General features: G+C 42.6%; 1 protein-coding gene across 2 annotated transcripts in view; it reads right to left on the bottom strand.

Annotated features, from left to right (window-relative positions):
- The window catches only part of SV2C (synaptic vesicle glycoprotein 2C), a 565,988-nt gene that overhangs the window by 17,161 nt on the left and 526,749 nt on the right, over positions 1-22,078 (bottom strand). For both annotated transcript variants that reach the window (XM_058434087.1, XM_032145005.2), the window contains exons 10-12: positions 19,150-19,283; positions 17,155-17,358; positions 16,548-16,707 (exon numbers count right to left, since the gene is read on the bottom strand). In XM_058434087.1, the coding sequence (XP_058290070.1) occupies positions 16,548-16,707; positions 17,155-17,358; positions 19,150-19,283 (498 nt within the window). The remainder of the gene's footprint in view (positions 1-16,547; positions 16,708-17,154; positions 17,359-19,149; positions 19,284-22,078) is intronic.

Raw genomic sequence — 22,078 nt, 5'->3', positions numbered from 1 at the left:
ACCCTTAAATATTTGTCTAATATGCAGATTTGTCCTTAATACACTCCTAATTTACATATTCTATGCATTTTTTCATATTCATATAATCATTCATTAAATATCTGCTAAGTGTCAAACACTGCACTAAGCTCCAGAGACCCTAAAATTATAAGATGAAACCTCCATTTGCACTAAGATGGGTGAGACGAGATCATGGTAACATACATGCTAAGTGCAATGGTGAAGATACCCACAAAGTATTATGCAGCCAGGAGGATAGAAAGTGACATTGAGCGGAGGGTAGTGGCAGTTGAAGGAAAGCTTCTCGGTGGGGCTGGACAAGACTAAGATTGTGCTGAAAGGAATAGTAGGAGTTTGCCAGGAGAAGGATGGCATGTGGATAGGGGTGTTCTCTGCCTCTCCCCGTACTCTCACATCTCCCTAACTTCACTCATGGTACCCACTCAGGTTTACCTTAGACACACCCCTAAAGGCTTCTTGAGGGCTAAATGGCTTACCTCCCTCCAGCCCCTAAATAAATTTCCTACTCCCAAGCAGGTGATTTCAACCTAGGATTAGGATAGCAATCTGATTGAACCAAAGTGCATGGACACGTATAACCATGCCCTCACCTAATGGTGCTTAAGCTTGGGTGCATCAGAATCACCTGGGGGAGCTTTCAAACCATAGTGATGTGTTCAATACTGATACCTAGGGCCACGTGCACAAGAGATTCTGAATTTATTGCTCTATTGGGGCCCAAGTATTAGTAATTTTTAGAAGCTCCATGTGACATGAAGGTGTATACAGGGTTGAGAATCCTGCTGTCTTCCCAGGGATGTCTGCATTCTTTGAATTGATGTGGGTTTCATACACAAAGGAAATTATAAAAGTAAAACATCCACTCCACCTTTCTGACAAATGGTTTTCATTTCTGAATTCCCTTTAGTGTACTTCCAATCATACAAATCACAGGAAATCACAGGATTTAGACAATTTTGCTTTCTGCTTTTTAAAATTCATATTACTGTTTTCTCGTGTTGATGTTTTGTTTAAAATGAAATGATTTATTTAGCATGGAACCATTATTCTTGAAACCATGCCATTGGCTAATGGGAGCTTTCCAAATTTGGGGTAACAAATGATACTGCAATTAACACCTTCACATAAATGATCTGCTTCGTTTGTGTGTGTTCATTAAGGAATATCAAGCAACATAAAACATCCAAGGGAAAGTGTTTATGATGTGATGCAGGGGATACCGAGGCCAGCAAAGTATGCCTTGCACACTGGAGAGGAGAGACAGAGGGATCCAACCCAAAGGCTTCCCATCTGTTTTTTTCTTCTCCCTTCCTGCTTAGGCTTTTATTAAACTCCCTTGCTTATTCTGCTTCTCACAGAACAGAGCTTAATTCATTTCACCAGAGGCAGCTTCTCACCTAACCTGAATTGTTTCCTTCTCTTCCAACTCTGACTCAGTTGCCTCAACTTGATTCCCTCCACGCTACACTTTCCGCTCCCCTCCAAGGGCTGGTTTATACCAATCTTGCACATCTCCTTCTCCAGAATTAGCCTTGTTTAGGTCCAGGTCACCTTTGAGGGAGTGAAGCCAGGTAGCCTTTGTAGTCACTCAGCACCACCTCTCCTCAGGACTGGAACAGATGCCTATGATACTTATTAAATGAAAGGCTGAGCTAACAAATTTCCTGAGATCTTCCAAATATGTTGGAAGTAGATTTTTGTAATAGACATTTTAATGGAAATTAGTTGGGTCATATTTGTTTTTTTGATGCCAGACTATCATATTGTTTTTTTCAGAGAGAAAAAATGAATTTCATATTAAGTCAGAAAAGACTGAATTCAATTGTTTTCTAATCTTCAAAGAAAGATAAAAATCTGTCTTACCCTAGTATGTATTGTGTGTGTGTGTGTGTGTGTGTGTGTGTGTGTGTGTGTATGTGCGTGTGTGTGTGTGCCTGGCTATTTTCCTTAATGAGGGCAAGATGGTACCCTGCACCCCTTCGAGCAGGGCCTTCCTTACACCCAAGTGGAGAAGGACTCACCTACAAGTTGTGAGCTGAGAGGAATCCCTGGATCCCAAGTAGCCCTTTATCTCCCTCCCATCTCCACCACCATAAGGGGCTTTTGACTGCTTATTCCTGTTGAAATCAAATATTCTGGGAAGGTAATAATGGGAGCCTTTATGTCTTGTTTATCTGATTAACCTAGCTAGGGAGTGAGGGCCTGGGCCAGGGTAAATAATGATAGAATGACTGAGCACCCCTTGGAGTTCATCTGTGGTCAAGGTCATGAACATGGCTGTGCATCCCAACAGCCAAGTGAGCTGCTTAAAAATAGATTCCCACACCTACTGGGAGGAGAGGTAGATACGTCTGTGCTGGGAGCAGCACCACTGAGTCAGACATCTGGGTTTGAGGCTAAGTGATCCAGGACAAGTTACTTCCCCTCTCTGTGCTGCATTTTCCTCACCTGAACATGGGGTAAGAATACCTACTCTTACAGGATTGGGACGACAATTAAGTAAGTTGAGATGATTTAAAATTTCCAGCATCATGCCCGACCCACCCCTCACTGCACAGATGAGGAAACCAAGGCTCAGAAGGGTGAAAGGCCTTTTCCAAATTATCCAGCTATTTTTCTGGCAGTGACTGCACCTGAATTCAGTGACTCCTAGATCAGTGCTTTCCTTCACTCTGTTGATGAAGTAGAGGGAGAGGGGGAGGTGGATCTCTAATAGGCAATGTTTTATGAGGAACGGGGAGCTGACAGCTGAAGGATCAGGAGGTCTCAGGCTGTGATGGAAGAAGTGGAAAGGGACCCAAAGGACACCAGAGAGAGGACTGAAGGCCAGTGCTCCCTCCCTTACACTGGCCCAAATGCTCACTCTGGAGAATCGGGAGGCTGGACCCCATACGGGGAGGAAAACTATCATCCATAGCCAAATTAATTCTCAAATGCATATTTCATTCATTCATTCATTCATTCATTCATTCATTCATTCACCTAGAGTTATGGCAGTAAATAAGGAAGACGATGTCCTGCCCTCAAGGAGCTAACATTCTAGTGAGCTAAACAAGTAAACATGCAACCTAACATCCTCTCATCATAAGGCCTGGGTGATAATTTCCTTTAAGTACTTCAGTAAAAACAATATGATAGATAAATTGTCTCTAATACATACCCATATAATTTAAAGCACATGAATCAAGAATCGACAGGCCACAGATGGTTACTTAGTGCTTTAAAGACCATTTTAGAAATCTGCATGAGAAGGTTTGTTAATGACCATGGAGACGATTTTTTCACTGGTGATGTGAGTGCTGTTCTGTATAAGCAATGATTGGAAAGAATGTTCTGCCCTTAGCCTAATGAACATACAAGCGTCCTCCAAGCCCTGCAGCCTCAAGCTGGTGAAATGGTACTCCTGGTCTAGACTCCAGATTCTAGAGGCCCCTTATCCTGCACCCCACAATTAAAGGGGCATTCCCTTGTTTGGCTGGCCCACAAGTCTGGTGGCCCTGCTGTCAGCATATCAAGCACATGGCCCTTTCATGCAAGGACTTGCTCAGTGCCCAAGGACAGTGAGATGGACTTCCTTGGAGCTCAAAAACAGACTTTATGACTGTTTTTGTGCCGGTACATTTGACAGGATTTGCTTCCATTGTAATATATTGCCTGGTGGCAAGGTTGTGGGAGCAGGAAGCATATATTCCCCACCCACTCACCCTCTACTTCTAACTACCAGAGACAAAAAGAATCTGACGTTTGCTGGATAGCCAAAGCATAAACATACATAATAAAATGATAAGGCGTATAAAGAAAAATCAAGCAGAGCAAAGGGCCAGGGATGGAGTGGATTACTTAGGTTGCTTAGTTGCGATATCTGAATGATTCCTCTGTACCAAAATCTTCACAAATAAGTGAGATATTTATCTTTATATTAGATGTAGAATGTATTCAAGAAAGAATGAATGAAATTGCCATTATAGAATACCAGATGATGACAGTGAAGAGAATTCTAGAGCTAGAAAGACCCCGAGATACTATTTATTTCACTCTCCTCATTTAAATCTCAAACAATCCAGGCCCAGTTAGGCTGAGTGGTGTTCCTGAGGTCACACAGCTGGTCAGTAAGAGATCCAAGATGATAGACCTTCGGGACTGAAGAATGGGGAGGAAACAAGAGAACTCTGTCAAAACAAGGACAGTCCTAAGGGAAGGGCTTGGGTTGCTTAATTCTGGGAAAATGTTTTGATTTTAGCTCATCAAGGAAGAGACCAATCCCACTGCACTGGGTGACGGCAGCAGCTGCCCAGGACTCTCAGGGATTGGCAGATGTGAACAATCAGATCCTCAAATCCTTTCTGAGGTCATGTCTGAAACTGTGCGTGCATAAGGGGGGATAAAGGGGAAAGAAAAGGGAAGAAGGTAGGCAGAGAAAGGCAGGAACATGCAGCCAAAGGACACCATGAGACAGGCTTGCCTGGCTCTGGGAGTCTGTGCAGAGTTGCAGAGTTGCAGGACGGCCCTGAGAGCATGGGCTGAATCTTTTTTTTTTTTTTTGAGACAGAGTCTCGCTCTGTCACCCTGGCTGGAGTGCAGTGGCGCGATCTCGGCTCACTGCAAGCTCCGCCTCCCGGGTTCACGCCATTCTCCTGCCTCAGCCTCTCCGAGTAGCTGGAACTACAGGCACCTGCCACCACGCCCGGCTAATTTTTTGTATTTTCAGTAGAGACGGGATTTCACCGTGGTCTCGATCTCCTGACCTTGTGATCCGCCCGCCTCGGCCTCCCAAAGTGCTGGGATTACAAGCGTGAGCCACCGCGCCCGGCCTCATGGGCTGCATCTTACAAGGTGTGTGCTCCTGGCCCCGAGCGCCACGGAGGAGGGGTAAAGATGGCCCCTAATAGCTGGGCATGCTGGCTCATGTCTGTAATCCCAGCACTTTGGGAGGCCGAGGCAGGCAGATCACTTGAGGTCAGGAGTTTGAGACCAGCCCAGCCAACATGGTGAAACTCCGTCTGTACTAAAAATACAAAAATTAGCTGGGTGTGGTGGCAGGCACCTGTAATCCCAGTTACTCAGGAGGCTGAGGCACGAGAATTGCTTGAATCTGGGAAGCAGAGGTTGCAGTGAGTGGAGTTTGTGTCACTGCACTCCAGCCTGGGTGACAGAGTGAGACCCTGTCTCAAAAAAAAAAAAAAAAAAAAATGGCCCCTGAGCCATAAGCACACAGGAAATGTGAGCAGGGGACTTGGCCACAGCCACATTGTGGCAGCAGAAAGTCAACACCTGGACGCAGAAAAACATAAAGGCCAAAACCTAGAACTGGAATGAGCTGGAACAAGGCCTACACCGCAAGAGCTGCATTTATGACTTTTGAGAGGTTTACAACTTTCACAAAGGAGGGAGAGAAAAATAGGGACCATGATGGATGGAAAAAATCCATTTCAACCTGTCATTACATATACTTTTCTTTTGAAGATTTCAAGAGATGAGGGAAAATTGACTTATTTTTCCCAGTTAGGGTATTGAGGGAAGCTGACCAGCACAGACTAAACCCAAAAAATGAAATGCATCTTCTGTTGGTGTTCTCAGTTCTACCGCAAAGAGGGTTAAAAGTAATTTTGCTGGTGGCAGGGACTGGGGATGGAGAAATGAGGGAAAAGGAAGCTCCCCCACACCAATATGTTAGATGGTTGGGGCTCCTTTCAGATTTACGGCAAGCTGGAAAATCTGTTCTATGTCTGGCTCATGTCACATTCATATTTCATGTCTATTAGAAGAATCTCACACCACATCAATTGTCTATGATCTACATTACATATAATAGGCTCTCTGCTTATCTTTGACACAGGTGACGGGCTGATGTAGAAACTGTCAAAAGACTATACAATGACTTGTATATTCAATAATGGCTCAAACTTCAAAGGTCTATCACTTTGCCCTGCTCTTCATTTCTTTCCTCATAATGCTTCTCAAAGCAATCTTGTCTTTCCAGCCTCACAATCAAGGACAAATTCCTGAATGCAACATTTGCTTTTCCGTCTTCCCACTTCACCTCACTCATCCCTGCAGAAGTACAAGTATTCCTCGCTTCTTCAAGTCCACGCCTAAGAATTAAGAGCCTTGGGGAGAAGGGTACTACATCGACCACTGCATCTCAATCATTGTGGCAGACGTACCACAGCACTGGGAAGTTGGCCTTGGCAAGAATCTCAAGCTATTACTACAGAGTTGGGAAGATAGAGGTGATTGGCCAAGGTGAGTGCATGAGCAGAGAGGTGCCTTCAACTTCCACTGCAGACAGTTCTGACATCTTGCCTCTACCCGAGGCGAGTTCTAGCCCTGGGCAAGTCAGTCCAATGAATGTTATTGAGAACCAGCTGCAAACTATTACTGCCCTACTGACCTAAGCACAGAGGTTATAGGGAAGTCTAACTTGCAAAGCCTTCTCTCAATGTCACACACCATTTTTGAAGATCAAGACATCTCCTTAATACTTTGACCACTTGCTTCCAGGCTAGTTTTTTCGTATTCCACTCTGCCAGCCTGAGTTTCTAGCTCACTGAACTCTTGTCTCCTGGCCTGGTATCCTAACTCTGGTGTCTGTTATTTCTTAGTCCAGATCTGTGTTACCTCTGGATTTTCTTACATTGATGGATTTACCCCCAGACTCCAACTCTTGCCTCTCAGACATGTTATTTCTATGGAGGCTTTTGTTTGCTGTTTCCTTTGACTTGAACTATTCCAGGTCTCTCTCTTAGACATATTTTCAGAATCTAACCACTTTCTCACCACCTCCATTGGCACCATTACCTCTTGCCACATTTCTTGCTGTGGCCTTCATAAGTCAGTTCATGTCACTCATCTGCCCCCAAACTCCACATTGGATTTCATTTTACTCAGCAAGAAGACCAAAGCCCTTTTAGTGTCCACTCTGACCCCATGGCTTCTTACCCTCTACCTTGGTCATTCTGCTCCAGCCAGACAAGCTTTGCCTCTCTTCCAACTGGTCTCTCACACTCCCATCTCAGGACCTTTGCGTCTGCTGTTGCCTCTGCTGTGAATGCACCCTCTCCAGATGTCTGCCTGGGTCTTTGCCCAAATGTCAGCTTTACAGTCACATCCCCCTAGACCATTCTATTTACAGTTGTAACTCTCCTTACCCCAGCATTCTCCATGCTCCATGTAGCTTTATTTTTCTCTACAGCACTTAGCACCATCCAATATACTACATCTCCTGTACTTATCTGTTTGTTGGACTGTCTTCCCCAAACTATTATAGAATATAAGCTCTATCAAGGCAAAGCTTTCTGTCTGTTTTGTTCACTGCTGTCTCCCAATGACTAGAATAGTTCCTGGCACAGGATATGCATTCCATAATCTTTTTTTTTTTTAATGAAATAGTGAATGACCTCTCTATCCCCAGCTCAGGTATCTTTCTGGCATCCAAACAAAAATATTCAAATGCCAATCGGACAGCCCCAGGTTGACGTAAAAACTCAACATGTCCAAAATGGAACTTATTACCTTCTTGACCACAGCCCAGACCCACTGTCCCTCCTGTGTCCCAGCCTCAGAATGCCATTGTGCTCCTGCAGGTGGTTTTTAAAATTAAAAAACATAAGCCGGGCGCGGTGGCTCACGCTTGTAATCCCAGCACTTTGGGAGGCCGAGGCGGGCGGATCACGAGGTCAGGAGATCGAGACCATCCTGGCTAACACGGTGAAACCCCGTCTCTACTAAAAATACAAAAAATTAGCTGGGCGTGGTGGTGGGCGCCTGTAGTCCCAGCTACTTGGAGAGACTGAGGCAGGAGAATGGCGTGAACCCGGGAGGCGGAGCTTGCAGTGAGCCGAGATTGCGCCACTGCACTCCAGCCTGGGTGACAGAGCGAGACTCCGTCTTCAAAAAAAAAAAAAAAACATAAACAAAACCTGCCATCTCCATTCACTCAACTGCACACGCAGAAACTGGAATCATCTTTGACAACCTCTTTTCTTCCCCCTAACATCTAATCAAGGACCAAGCTTTGTTGAATGTATCCCTAAATATCTGTGAACATGTTGAGTGTTGACTTTTCCCCTTTCCAACCCACATTTTTCTTTCTTTCTTTTTTTTTTTTTTTTGAGACAGAGTTTCGCTCTGTCGCCCAGGCTGGAGTGCAGTGGTGCGATCTCGGCTCACTGCAAACTCCACCTCCTGGGTTCATGCCATTCTCCTGCCTCAGCCTCCCGAGTGGCTGGGACTACAGGCGCCAGCCACCATGCCCGGCTAATTTTTTGTATTTTTAGTAGAGACGGGGTTTCACCATGTTAGCCAGGATGGTCTCGATCTCCTGACCTTGTGATCCGCCTGCCTCGGCCTCCCAAAGTGCTGGGATTACAGACGTGAGCCACCGTGCCCTGCCTCCAACCTACATCTTAAGTGTCTTAACCAGCCTCCCTGCCTTCTTTCTGGCCATTAGAGGGAGCTCTCTAAAGGCCAAGAATGATCTTGTCATTCTCTGTAAGACAGCTCAAAGTCTCCCTGTCCCCACACAATAAGGCAATGTGAAAGAGTCTTCATGACTTGTTCTTTGAGTAACTCTTTTACTTCCAGAGCTTGTTAGCTAACATTTGCTCTAGCTGAAATGTTCTTTCCATCTTTTTGACTGGCTATCACCTACCAGGTCCCAATTAAATGGTACTTCTTTCAAGAAACCCTCTCTGATGCTCTGAGCATCATGCACTTTCCACATAACCCTGACCACTATATTACAACTGAAGTTTACTTGTGCTTATGAGATAAAGACCACAACTGATTTACTCATGGTTGTATCATGGGTGCTCAAAAAAATAGTTGTTGAGTAAATAAACAAACAGTATTAAAATTCACACTGAGATGGAATAGATATACTTTTCTTATTCTTCTTGATAAGTACAACAAAATATCCTGGACATTATATATAAAACAAACAGAACAAGACTGAAAGAGGAAAAAGGAGAACTGCTAGGGAGCTTGGGGATGGGGAGTTCCCTGCGTTTGCCTTCTGCTCCATAGATCTCAGACTTGGAATTGAACAAGTTGCCAACCCAGAAATGCCAATAGGCACAGACAAAGAAAAGCCCCAACCAAAGCCTGCTCTCTCTAGCCCAAGGACCAGGAAAAGGGCAGTCTAGCAAGGTAGAAAACTTTTAGATAATAACCGCTCTCCTCAGACCAAACACCAGGAGAAAATTGTAGCTCAACTGCCAGCTACATCAGCAAAGGTCTGGTGGTAGCCTAGACTTTCACACTTGTGAAACTAACAAGACCTGTCAACACTACCATTGGGATGGCATCAGAGAAGGGTAAGTAAGGAGCTGGGACTTTCATCTTTGCTGGGTGGTAATGAGCTCCTCCTTCCCTTCCTCCCCTGGTATCCATGATCAGGAAGGGAGTGTGGACTCCCAGCAGTAATGAGAACGCCCACTCTTGGGTGTCACTGGAGCTTAAGTGGAGTACCTGGACTTCTACGTCCACCTGGTAATAATAAGGCAATGCCTCCCCTTCTCTTGCCAGAGAGGAGTCAGAGAAAGCCAAATCAAGCAAAAGGCTTAAGTAAGATCCAAATTCTCATAACATAATATGAAAATGACTGCTTCCAATCAGAAACTGCTTGTCATACAAATAAACAGGAAGATTTCAAACAGAATGAAAAAAGACAATCAATAGATGGCAACACTGGTATGACCGAGATGTTAGAATTATCTGATGAATATTTTAAGGCAGCCATAATAAGGCTTCAATGAGCAACTATGAACACACTTGAAACACATGAAACTTAGAAAGCATCATGGAAAAAATAGAAAAAATAGAAAGCCCTAGCAAAGAAGTAGAAGAAATAAAGAAGAACCAAACGAAAATTTTAGAACTGAAAAATATGATAACCAAAATAAAAAGCTTAGTGGTTGGGCTCAACAGCAGAATGAAGGAGACAGAGGAAAGAACCAGTGAACTGGAAGACAGAACAATTGAAACTATCTAAAGTGAAGAACAGAGAAAACAAACTAAATCAGGGACCTGTGGAACTATAACAAAAGATCTAATATTTATGTTGCTGGAGTTCAGGCAGAAGAGAAAAAGGGCAGCGCTGAGAAAGTATTCAAATAGTTAAAGTTTATGGGAGGCCATTGTTTTGGGCTAGTCTCCTGCACTAGGCCACAGCAGACCAGTCCTAAGCAGAATGGAGTCACTCATGCTAAGTGCCACCTAATCAAATTGAACTTTGAAAAGAGCCAGTTTTCCAAAAAACAGGTGATTCCGGCCAACCCGAATGAGCGTCATAAGGAAGTCCCCTCTGTTTTAGTCCTTTACAGAAAGGGACTTTGAAAGGACTAGCTGCTTTTTGTTCTCTGTATCTGCTCTCTTTAGACCTTTTCTGCCTATGAAGCCAACTTTCTCTGCTCAGCTCATTACAGCACTCATCCCATTTTAGAGAGTGAGGTGTTTCCTGCTTCTAGAATAGCAGATAAAAGTCAGCTAGATCCTTACACTAAATTTGTTGTAATTTTGTCTTTTGACAAAATAAATAATGGCTGAAAAACCTCATAAATTTGGCAAAAGCTGTAAACCTACAGATTCAAGAAGCTGAGAATACCCCAGACATAGTAAACCCAAAGGAATCCATGCCAGGCAAAGGAAAAACCTGAAGAGCAACCAGAGGAATCAATAGTTCATTCCTATTGGGAAAAAATACTCAAGACTGTAGATCATCCCCCTCTACAAATGTGGTACCTGTTTTTAGAATTCCCACAACAGACTCAGCAGTAACCCCTCACTTGCCCCAGAGAACACTGGATCTTATCTATCTTTTAAATATTGGCTTCTCTGAATAATAGGAGAAAGCTAAGTGTCATAATTGCTTTAATTTGTAATTAATTTTTACTATTAGTGAAGCTGAGCATTTTTATATGCTAAGTGTTTGTTGACATTTCTTTATGAATTTCTAATTTATATATTCAGGTTATTAATTCATTTCTGTTTCAACCCCCTCCTGCCCTCAATTTATCATTTATATGTGCCTATGGTATTTTTTGCTGTATAGAATTCACATTTTGTTTTACACACAGAATTCTTTTAACCTTCTCCATGATGGTTTCTGGTTTTGAGGTCATGCTTATAACTGGCAGCTAAGGTTTTAGGGAATGTAGATTTGTTTTTGATTTGCTGTCCAGGGGTACAGTTTCTCACCTTTTGCATAGCAAAATCTGCTGAATAATAAATTGCACTTTAGTAATAATCTCCAGCCTTAAATATATGGTATAAGTAAAGAATAAATATTTGGTCTTCATCCCCAGTTCCTAGCATAGAGCTCCTAAAACCCTTGGATAAGAGTATCTTTTGGAGCCTGGCACAATGGGTCATACCTATAATACCAGCTACTTCAGAGGCCGAGGCAGAAGAATTGCTTGAGGCCAGGAGTTTGAGACCAGCCTGGTCAACACAGTGAGACCCCATCTCTTAAAATAAAAAAATTTAAAAAAATTAGCCTGGCATGGTGAGGCACATCTGTAGTTCCAGCTACTTTGGAAGCTGATGGGGGAGGATCACTTGAGCCCAGGAGTCTGAGGCTGTAGTGAGCTATGATTGAACCACTGCATTCCAGCTCTGGTTACAGACTGTAGCTCTGGGCAACAGAGGGAGACCCCATCCTTCCCCCTACTCCACCAAAAGAGTGTCTTTTGTAGGCTAATGAGATGACTCTTGGCTGAGGGGATCCTAGATAGCTTCTGGATTGGGCTGGTCTCCAGAAAAACCAACCATATGTCCAGAGGGTTGGAATGTTTAGTCCCCTCCCACCTCTTTTTGTGTCCCTTAAATCATCATGTCCCAGTCATTGTGCAAGTGTGCTCTAATCTGGGGAAAAATCTAGAATGTCACCATGCATCTGTTTAAGACTGCAATTGTTATGCTCATTTTTGATACTGAGGTTTTGAAGAAAGGAGGATGTTGATGGCATTTACAGAAGGGAAAAATGGTTGTTTCATTTTTTTTGGCACAGAAAAGTGCTATTCAATAAGTACATCTAGGTTTAATTCCAAAATTTCCTGCCTCTTTATCAAATGATCTAGGTAGGATAACTTATAAAAGACACAAAATTAATAAAATGGGCATAAGAGGGGGCAAATCAAGATGAGGAAGAGTGAAACAAGTATCTGGACTGTGCAGAGTTAGCAGAGGTACAGGCTCTCTGTTTCCTGATTGCACAACAGAGAAGGAAATGTGAAGAATTACACAATTTTTTTTATCATATGAAGTGAGGACACATAACAGCTTCTCAAAGCGTGGGTGGAGGAATACAAAATTATTCTTAGAACCCACCCCTGAGATGTTCAGTCTTCGTGGTAGACTCTGAGTAGAAGAAGATGTGTCCTATAATGAACAATGTCCTCATTAGTGTTTTCATAGTAAATGCAAATGTAATCCTAATAGAGATTGGATGTGTGCCCCACCCAAATCCCATGTTGGAATGCAATCCCCAATGTCAAAGATGGGGCCTGGTGGGAGATGATTGAATTATGGGGACAGATTTCTCATGAATGGTTTAGCACTATGCCCTTGGTACTGTCCTCGCAATGGTGAGTGAGTTCCTGTGAGATATGGTTGTTTGATAGTGGGTGGCACCTCCCCTCGAGCTCTCTTGCTCCTGCTCTTTACATGTGATGTGCCTGCTCCCCCTTTACCTTCTGCCATGATTGGAAGCTTCCTGAGGCCTCCCGAGAAGCAGATGCCACTATGCTTCCTATGCTTCCCGTATAGTCTGCAGAACCATAAGCCAATTAAACCTCTTTTCTTATAAATTACCCAGTCTCAGGTATTTCTATATAGGAATGCAAGAACAAACCAATACAAATCCCTATTAAAATCAAAGGTATAATATTAGAGGTATAAGTCTGTAATGTGGTTGATAAATGTGGCTTGCAAGTGTTATAACTCTCATAGCACTTAGAATATACATTAAATTATGTTGCCCAAAGAAAATTTTGACTGGGATTTTGGCAGGAGTTGGCCGTTCAATGGCTCAAGAGGAGCCTGGACTCATTGTTCCATTCTGATCGTTAAGGACAGATTCTAGAAACTGGGCAAGAAGTTGGCAGTGCTAATGTTCTATGATGAAAATTCCAGTCTGCTATGGTTTGAATGTTTGCACACCTCCAAAATTCAAGTTGAAACTTAATTCCCCAGTGCAACAGTATTAAGAGAGGGGGGCCTTTAGGAGGTGATTAGGTCATGAGGGCTTCTCCCTGGTGAATGGGATTAAGGCCCTTATAAAAGAGGCTTCACACAGTGTTTGGCCCTTCATGCCCTTCTGCCTTCCACCATGTTAGGACAGTGTTTGTCCCCTCTGAAGGACTCAGCAACATCTGGAAGCAGAGAGTAGCTCTCACCCAAGACACCAAACCTGACTTGATCTTGAACTTGCCAGCCTCCAGAACTGTGAGAAAATGAATTTCTCTTCTTTATAAATTACTTAGTCTCAGGTACTTTGTTAGCGCAACACAAGAGAATGAAGTAAAGCACAGCCTCTAGCCAGAATTTTTGTGTTCTATTCGTGTATTCTTGTATTCTATCCTGCTTCCACGGGGAGATGAGGCTATAGAGTATCGCAACTGGTTGGGATTTTCCTCTAATAGCTGAGTTAGAGATCAGTGGAGACCTCCTAATGCAACCCAGAGAAACATGGAAAAGGTGGAAGAGGTTTTAGCCTGAAACATTTTCAGATACCCGTTAATTAGCTCATACTAACGAATTTACCATGGCCGTGGTCACGCTGCTCTGGAGCACAAATCATCTTCTAGATCACCAAAGGAAACGACTTCCTGTGATTATCTGATGACATCTACTTAAGTGCTGGAGAGCGTCTACCAGCAACAGCGTGACTGCGGTGAGAATGCACCTGGCAGACCTTCGTGTTACTGTGCTGGTGTGCACAGAGGTGTTTTCCCACATGCTGCTCCCAGACAATGACTGGAAATGACAGGACTATTACTGCAGGCTGCTTCCTGGGTCACACAGGACTCCTCTGAGGCTGATGTTGTCATGTCCCCTGGGTCTCCAACAGCCTTGCCCAAACCTTCCTTAGATTACTGGATAGTCTGGGAGATTCCACCCAAATGCTCCTTCCTCCCTCCTTCACTCAGGCTTAGAGCTGCATGCAGCTCTCCCACACTTCACTCCCTCTCCATCTTCTCTCGCACAGTCATTTCCTCTAATAACATTTTTGCATGTTTAATCCCATCCTGACATCTGTTTCATGGAGGACCTGAATTAACACAAAAAAGCAACATTTGTTTTTATTTCAATTGATATTTAACCTTTCTGACAACAGAAACACGGTAGGTCTGTGCTTCTCACAGGAAGGACCTGACCAATTTCAATTTATGAGGGTTTTTTTTTTAAGCCAGATTTTTGTCCTAGGTGAATACTCATCCTTCTATTCCTTATGGCAGAGGAATAAGCAGCTGATTCTCCTAAAACAGTATCACACTCTTACAGTATACAAGAAAAAGGAAGGAGGCTATGACCTAGCCTTGCTTTAACATTGAGGGGGTTATTTTATTTTATTATTTATTTTTTGAGACATGTTCTCTCTGCTGCTCAGGCTGGAGTGCAGTGGCACAATCATGGCTCACTGCAGCCTCCACCTCCTGGGCTCAAGCAATTGAGGAGTTCATTTTAAACGTGTAGTGTAATCCACATCTAAGCTCTGTTTGCAGAATGAGAGGTTGATGAAAGAAAGCTCAATGAAGCTGCAGAGTCTTAATCTTGCTTTTGGCAGCATCAGCCCTGGCATCCACCTCAGGACCTCGTTCACAAAGGCAGAGAATTAACATTTGTTGAATGAATGAAGGAGATGCCATACAAAGACTGTATGGTTCCTTTCAGAGCCTAAATACTTAATAAGTGGGTCACTGAGGGTCTGAACTAGAATATTTGATAAGCAGACATCCAGGGTTGAGTGTTAGACGTTCTGTAGGGAGATGGATGGAGGGGTGCCTATAGGGTTCTGCAAGCTCAGTAATAGATACTGTTGAAGAAGAAATATAAGTTAGAGTCAGGACAGGACACACAGAGAATGCGCCTCTTTGGGGTCAATAAAGAAAGGGAATGAGCCCAGAGGAAGCACTCAAGATCATTTGCAAATTGATATCCCAAATGTTTTGGCATAGTTCTAGGAAAAACCTCTCCTACATTTCAAAGTCCAGATAATACTGACTCTAGCACAGAGGACTTCTATGGCAACATAGCACAGGAGTGGTATATGAAGGCAAAGGCCATTTGTCTTAGCTCATGTCAAACGGTAAAGCAGAGCTTCTTTTATTTTAATTTAGCTATTCAAGCTGCAGAAGCTATACCCAAAAGCCCTAGCCCTTTCTCTGATATGAGTCTCTGTGTTTCCATATTGGGAGCATTATTTTATTTATTTATTTATTTTTTGAGATGGAGTCTCGCTCTTGTTGTCCAGGCTGGAGTGCAATGGCACGATCTTGGCTAACTGCAACCTCCGCCTCCCAGGTTCAAGCCATTCTCGTGCCTTAGCCTCCCAAGTAGCTGGGATTACAGGCACCCGCCGCCGTGCCTGGCTAAGTTTTTTTTGTATTTTTAGTAGAGACAGGGTTTCACCATGTTGGCCAGGCTGGTCTTGAACTCCTAACCTCAGGTGATCTGCCCGCCTCGGCCTCCCAAAGTGCTGGGATTACAGGCATGTGCCACTACGCCCAGCACAATTGTTTTTTATAACTAGAAATGTGTTTGGCTTTCCTCCAACAAACCAGGAAGGTCAAGAGATATGTTCTAGAGACCTCTTTGTGGTTGCTTAATGCAGAGCTCATGCAGACACATCTGCAAACCTAAGGAAACGACCCTCTAAGGACTGGTTAGCCACTTAAAATGTGGGCCAAGATAGGCTATTAAATTCTAATCCTCACTGCTTCATTACAGCTTCCTCATATTGTTAGCCTACAAACTAAGTTAAGGACACATTTAAATTCCTTCACTGGCTCTTTATTGCCCTATTAATTCCTGCTAGCAAATATGTTCCCCTATATTTTCTTTTTAAAAGATATGAGTGGAACCTACAACTTTGTGAAGCCAGATATTTTTGGATTTTTACTTTCCTGGGGAAGTGACAGTTTGGCTTTTTTGTAGTTGTTGTTGAGATGGAGTCTCACTCTGTTGCCCAGGCTGGAGTGCAGCGGTGCGATCTTGGCTCACCACAACCTCTGCCTCCTGGGTTCAAGTGATTCTCCTGCCTCAGCCTCCTGAGTAACTGGGATTACAGGCACCTGGCACCACTTCCGGCTAATTTTTGTATTTTTAGTAGAGACGAGGTTTCACCATGTTGGCCAGGCTGGTCTCGAACTCCTGACCACAGGTGATCCACCCACCTTGGCCTCCCAAAGTAGTGGGATTACAGGCATAAGCCACTGTGCCCAGCCAGTTTGGGTTGTTTTAAAATAATTTTTCAGTGGTCTCACAGGGCTTAGAGTGCATCTTACTAGAGGCCCATTTCAACATACCTCCGGTCTGTGGGGTACAGTTCCACAGTGACCACGTCAAGAGAGTTCCAGGCCGAGATGGTCAATCCATTGTACAGACACAGCATGCCTATCATCATGGATTCACTGGTGCCGAACCAAAGGAAGAAACAGCTGATCCCCGAAAGCACCATAGAGCCACCTGCCAACAATGCAGACAAAAGGCTGGAATGTTTCCCATCATCTTAGTAAAGCAAGAACCCTTGGGTCCTTGGGATTGCTCAAGAAAACTGAATTCTAAGTGGAAGCTGCAGGATGGGCTCCATAAAGCTCAAGAACTGGTGCGTTCACCTGAATGAAAGGCTCTAATTGCCTCTGAACACAGAAAGTATGAAATGCATATCATCTTTTACTCAGCTACTTAAGTGGGAAAATATGCATTTTACACATAGTTTTTCAGTCTGTTAACTCATGGAAACCACTCAAATGAAATGTAATTAGACATAATTTTCACTGTAATTTAGTCCCAGTGTAAGGTCTAAGGGATTTCTCCTCACTGGATGCAAATCCCTAATAGATGGGAGTACAGGGGGAAACACTCTGGATTGCAGCGGCAGCTCTTTTATTTGACATGAAACTGAGTACATACCTAGCATTGTTAAGCGCCCAATTCTGTCCATCAGCAGAGCAGACACAATGTTCCCTGGCAATACTGCCAATGTCCCCAGAAAGTTGACAAAATAAATCCAGTAGGCACTATAGTCATCATCAAAGGTAATCTGACATCCCGTCTTGTTGTGAAAAAATGAGCAGTTTTTAAATTCACTGTCAATGAATTTATATGGCTCAAAATCTGTAGAAACAACAACGAAGACAATTCATCAAGCTCTTACCAGGCATGCACCAGTATAAGAAAGCCTATGGGGAATTTGGAGAGGAATCACAGTATTATAAATTCCTTGAGGGCTTTCAGGCCTGTGCTGGCTTGACTTTTTGGGTCTTCTGACCAAAACATAGGATCTAGTCTGGGTCTTCATCTCATAAAGTAGGTGAATGATGAGATACCTTTGCTGAATAAAGGAATAAATTAAACTAAGGGGTCCAGTTATCTTCTGATTTCCCATGGTTGGCCATTGCTAATTATATTACTTGCTTACTCCTTTACAATATTACTTTGTCCTAATTATCATGTTACATAAAGACTATCATTATAGTACTAATAGCGTCCATACTACAATTATAAAAACAATTTGTTTCAAAATGTGCATGGGCTGGGTGTGGTGCCTCACGCCTGTAATCCCAGTGCTTTGGGAGGAGGAGGCAGGAGGATTGCTTGAGCCAGGAGTTCAAGACTAGCTTGGACAACATAGTGAGATACCATCTCTACAAAAATAATAATAATAATTTTTTATTTGAGGCCGCAGTGAGCTGTGATTGCGCCACTGTACTCCAGCCTGGATGACAGAGCAAGACCCTGTCTCTAAGGGAAAAAAAGTGCAAGAGTCAGCCTTATCGTTGCCATTTTACGAGACTCCAGGGCACAGAGAAGGAACAAGTCTTTCCTGAGGCTGAATTTATAATTTAAAGTCTATGTGCATGAATCTACTGAGGAACAAGAGTCAGCCTCATCTGCAGGTCACCAGCATTCATTGCTAATCTTTTCTTGAATTTGAAACCATCCAAGAAGAGTTGCAGATGGTGGTGGTTTCTGCTAAAAGGCTGTGAGAATTGAAACTATCTTCCTTGCTGATCAAGATCTGACAAAATGTTGGTCTTCTGAGGTTTAATGGGTTGGAAGACAGGTAGATAGCATTGCTCAAAAAACAAAAAACAGAAAGACACCTGACCCCATTCTTCTTTGGGGCTAGGCAGAGCTGACTCTTGTCTGAGCACTAAGAAGGCAGGTCTGGCAACAGGGCAAATGCTGATGCTCCTGCCAATGCCAGGCTGTTATGCTGGATTCATTTTACAGGACACGCAGACCAATGTTTGGGAGTGGGAAAGTGGGAGGCACAGGCTTTGAAATCAAATAAATCTGAGTTCAAACATCTGTTATTACTAGTTCTATAATTGTGGACAAATTACTTAATTTTCCTAAGCCTCAGCTACTGTGAAAACTAAATGAGATAATGAATGTATAATGACCTAGAGTAGAAAACAGTATATAGGTGTTCAATCAATGCTTGTTTGCCTTCCTTTCCCCCGCCCCCGGCCCTGGGGAGTTTAAAATACCCCATTATATGGATTTGGCCAAAAATATATATGTATCTGAGCATAGCCACATATTGTCTATCTCTGTTGGCTATAGAGTTGAGGCATTTAAACAAACACCAGATTTTGAACCCAGGATTATCAGAACAAATAAACTACAGGTTAGGTCTTTGCTTTAAAAATTTATTCTTCAAAGGATTTTTTGTTGTTGTTGTTGCCAACTTTTGAACTTTGGCAAGCTCCATTTGCACTAAATCTGACAAAGACAAACAATACAAGCCAACCTTTGATCCAACCTGACTTAGAGAACTTGTTCCATTTATTCTTTAATATCCACTTCCCGCATAAGCCTCTGTCCGCATTATCACATGATTATCGCAGTGGGCCCTTTGAAGAGGCCTCAGGTAGAGGCAGTACTAAGTAGCACACCTACCTGTGTTGTCAAAAACAGTATCAATAAATGTGCAGTTCTTGAAGTAGGTGTTCACTGAAGTTACATCCTCAAAGGTGCAGGATTTAAAAACGGAGTCTTTGAAAGTTACAGATTTGAACTTGACCCCTATGAATCTGCCCAAAACACAGAAAAATTCATATCAATCAATGACTGTGTCCATCAAAGTTCAAAGCTAAGTCAAATAGTTTTAGAGATGGAATGCCCCACTACGGACTGTCTTAATTACAAAGAACACAAGAGTTCTGGATTTTCTTAGCTCTCTGCCTTTTCCCCTTTTTCTCATCCAGGTTGACCTTTGGCTATCTTGTTGCTTACCAATATTATTTTTCACCAGGAAAAGAGATGACACTCCTAACTTCCCTTAGCTTTTTGCAATGTTGGTAAAAAGTTTTGTGGGGTATGCAGCTGAAGATAGCTTGGGGATTACCTGGGGCTATTCTTTAGGTTTTAATCCTATCGTCTCTTCATATATATCTTTATTTGAATATTCTCTATTTGGGGTTAATGGCTCTAACTTAAGGATGTCCTCCTACCCGATCTCTTAATAACTTTATTTTTCCCTAGCTGAAAATCCAAGTCTTCTTCATTCTAGTGTAGGGACCTCTAATTATCCTGAAGAGACAGCATGTGAATTCTGTTTCATTTATGTGAAGAATAACTGACTTGGGGGTTGAATAAACTCATAGGTGACGCTCATTTCCAGGATAATTTTTCTTCTCACAGCCAACAGATAGTCCTTGAACCAAATAGAATTATGAGAACTCTGCTTATTTTTGGAAACATGAAGAATGATGAAACCTGTTCAGGTACATTTTTGGGTGTTATAAGGGGGAATTCTACGTGGTAAAGATGGTAACAGTCATAATGATCATAACATCTTAGAAGAGTCCATGATTCAGGCCTTATCAGCATTGATAAGGACTCCCAGCAGACACAGATAAATATTCATTAATGTGTCTTGGTACTTTATTAAAAGACTATGAAGGTACACTTAGCCAGTCACTGAGAGGAAAATGCTTGTTCTCCTGGGGAAGGAGTTATTATGTCAATACCACTCTTACTAGAGGCAGAAAAGGACTGATCCCTCTAGGTAAGTAGGTTGATTTAAAAGCAATTTACTAACTATTGAGTACTTTCAAATTTATTCTCTCCTTAATACCCAATTACGTGTGTTGGTTCAAAATACACATGGCCTCACAGACCAATCAGCTTAAAAAAAATCATTCCCATGGTACATTACCTGGAAATAATAATAATGATCTCGTTTCAATCCCCACTCCAGGGACCCAGAGTAAAAACATCTAAATGCACCAAAAGAAGCTAAATAACGGCACATCTTTAAAAAGTTATCAATTTTTCTGTCATGGAACTGAATTTGGAAAAGGGAATGAATCAGTTTTATTTTTTGAATGGATAATTCAGAGAGTACACATGGTGCACAATTCGAAAGGTTGAAAATGGAAAAAGTCAGTCTTTTCCCATCCATCCCCAGGCCACAAGTTCCTCTGCCCAGAATAACCATTGTTGTCAGTTTCTTGTGTGCTCTTCCAGGAGCATTCTGTGTCTAAAGTACACCTGCTTCATCTCCTTCTAGTCTACCTTGGAGGTTATTCCATATCAGTACATAAAGAGTTCCCATTTTATGATGCTGAATAAAAAAGCTATTTTAAAAAAAATCACTTCGTTAATGGTATTTCAAATTTTCCTGAAGGACAAAAAAATTGTTTCTATCATCTTTTAAAATAAATGTGTGACATATATGTTTTACAAAAACTGTAATACTATTAAAATTAGTAATCATTATATTGCTAATGTAAAAAAGTTCTAAGCAGTGACTGAATATCCAGTTTAGAACTTTAACATATATTACTAAAAATATGACTGTCAGAGACACAAACATAGATTAGAAATTTCTAATGGAGTAACAATACGTTTGAAAGTCAATTTTCACCCTGGCATCACAGAGGACTTGACACTAAGCTTTCTGTGAAATGTTAAGTGCAGATTCAAGTCAGTATTTTATGTGGGAGAGTGAAGATGATCCCACTTGGCTTGGATTATGATTAGTTCCTTCATTGAATTGCTAATTTGAACAATTACCTCCTAGTTAGTAACCCTCTTTTCCATTACACAGATCATAAGCATCCCACTGAATTCTTTTTCATCTTTCTGAACTGGCTTTTGCCCTTGGGAACTTTGATTATTTTAGAGTTTTATTTTATCACTTTTGAAATTGGGACAACTTCCTAAGAATGATGTAAACTATCACGAAATTACACTGGCAATTATTTGTTCAGGCAACAAAAATACTTGGATATAAACAAGTACTTGGTCTACTCTTTTCCCTCTCTAAAAGAATAACCCAGGACCACCTCCCTGAGTCAGTTCTCTCTTGTCATCAAGAAGTATTTCAGATCCCATAAAGGAGACCCTTCCATCTTTTTGTTTGTTTGTTTGTTTTGAGACGGAGTCTCGCCCTGTCGCCCAGGCTGGAGTGCAGTGGCGTGATCTCGGCTCACTGCAAGCTCCGCCTCCCGGGTTCACGCCATTCTCCTGCCTCAGCCTCTCCGAGTAGCTGGGACTACAGGCGCCCGCCACCACGCCCGGCTAATTTTTTGTATTTTTAGTAGAGACGGGGTTTCACCGTGTTAGCCAGATTGGTCTCGATCTCCTGACCTCGTGATCCGACCGCCTCGGCCTCCCAAAGTGCTGGGATTACAAGCGTGAGCCACCGTGCCCGGCCTACCCTTCCGTCTTTCAAAGCCCTTTACTTTGGGGAATGATTCCTGTTCTCTAATTGAAACTCTTCCTGATGCAATTTAACCTCAATTCTGGATTCAGCGTATTGGGAAGGGTGAATTCTGAAAAGTGGCTCTGTTTCTCAGGAATAGAAGACTCATATAATCAC

The sequence above is a fragment of the Hylobates moloch genome, unplaced genomic scaffold, assembly GCF_009828535.3.
Source record: "Hylobates moloch isolate HMO894 unplaced genomic scaffold, HMol_V3 SCAFFOLD_23, whole genome shotgun sequence".
In the NCBI taxonomy this organism is placed as follows: domain Eukaryota; kingdom Metazoa; phylum Chordata; class Mammalia; order Primates; family Hylobatidae; genus Hylobates; species Hylobates moloch.
The sequence above is the reverse complement of the archived record's forward strand: the minus strand, read 5'-3'. Positions and strand labels throughout refer to the sequence as shown.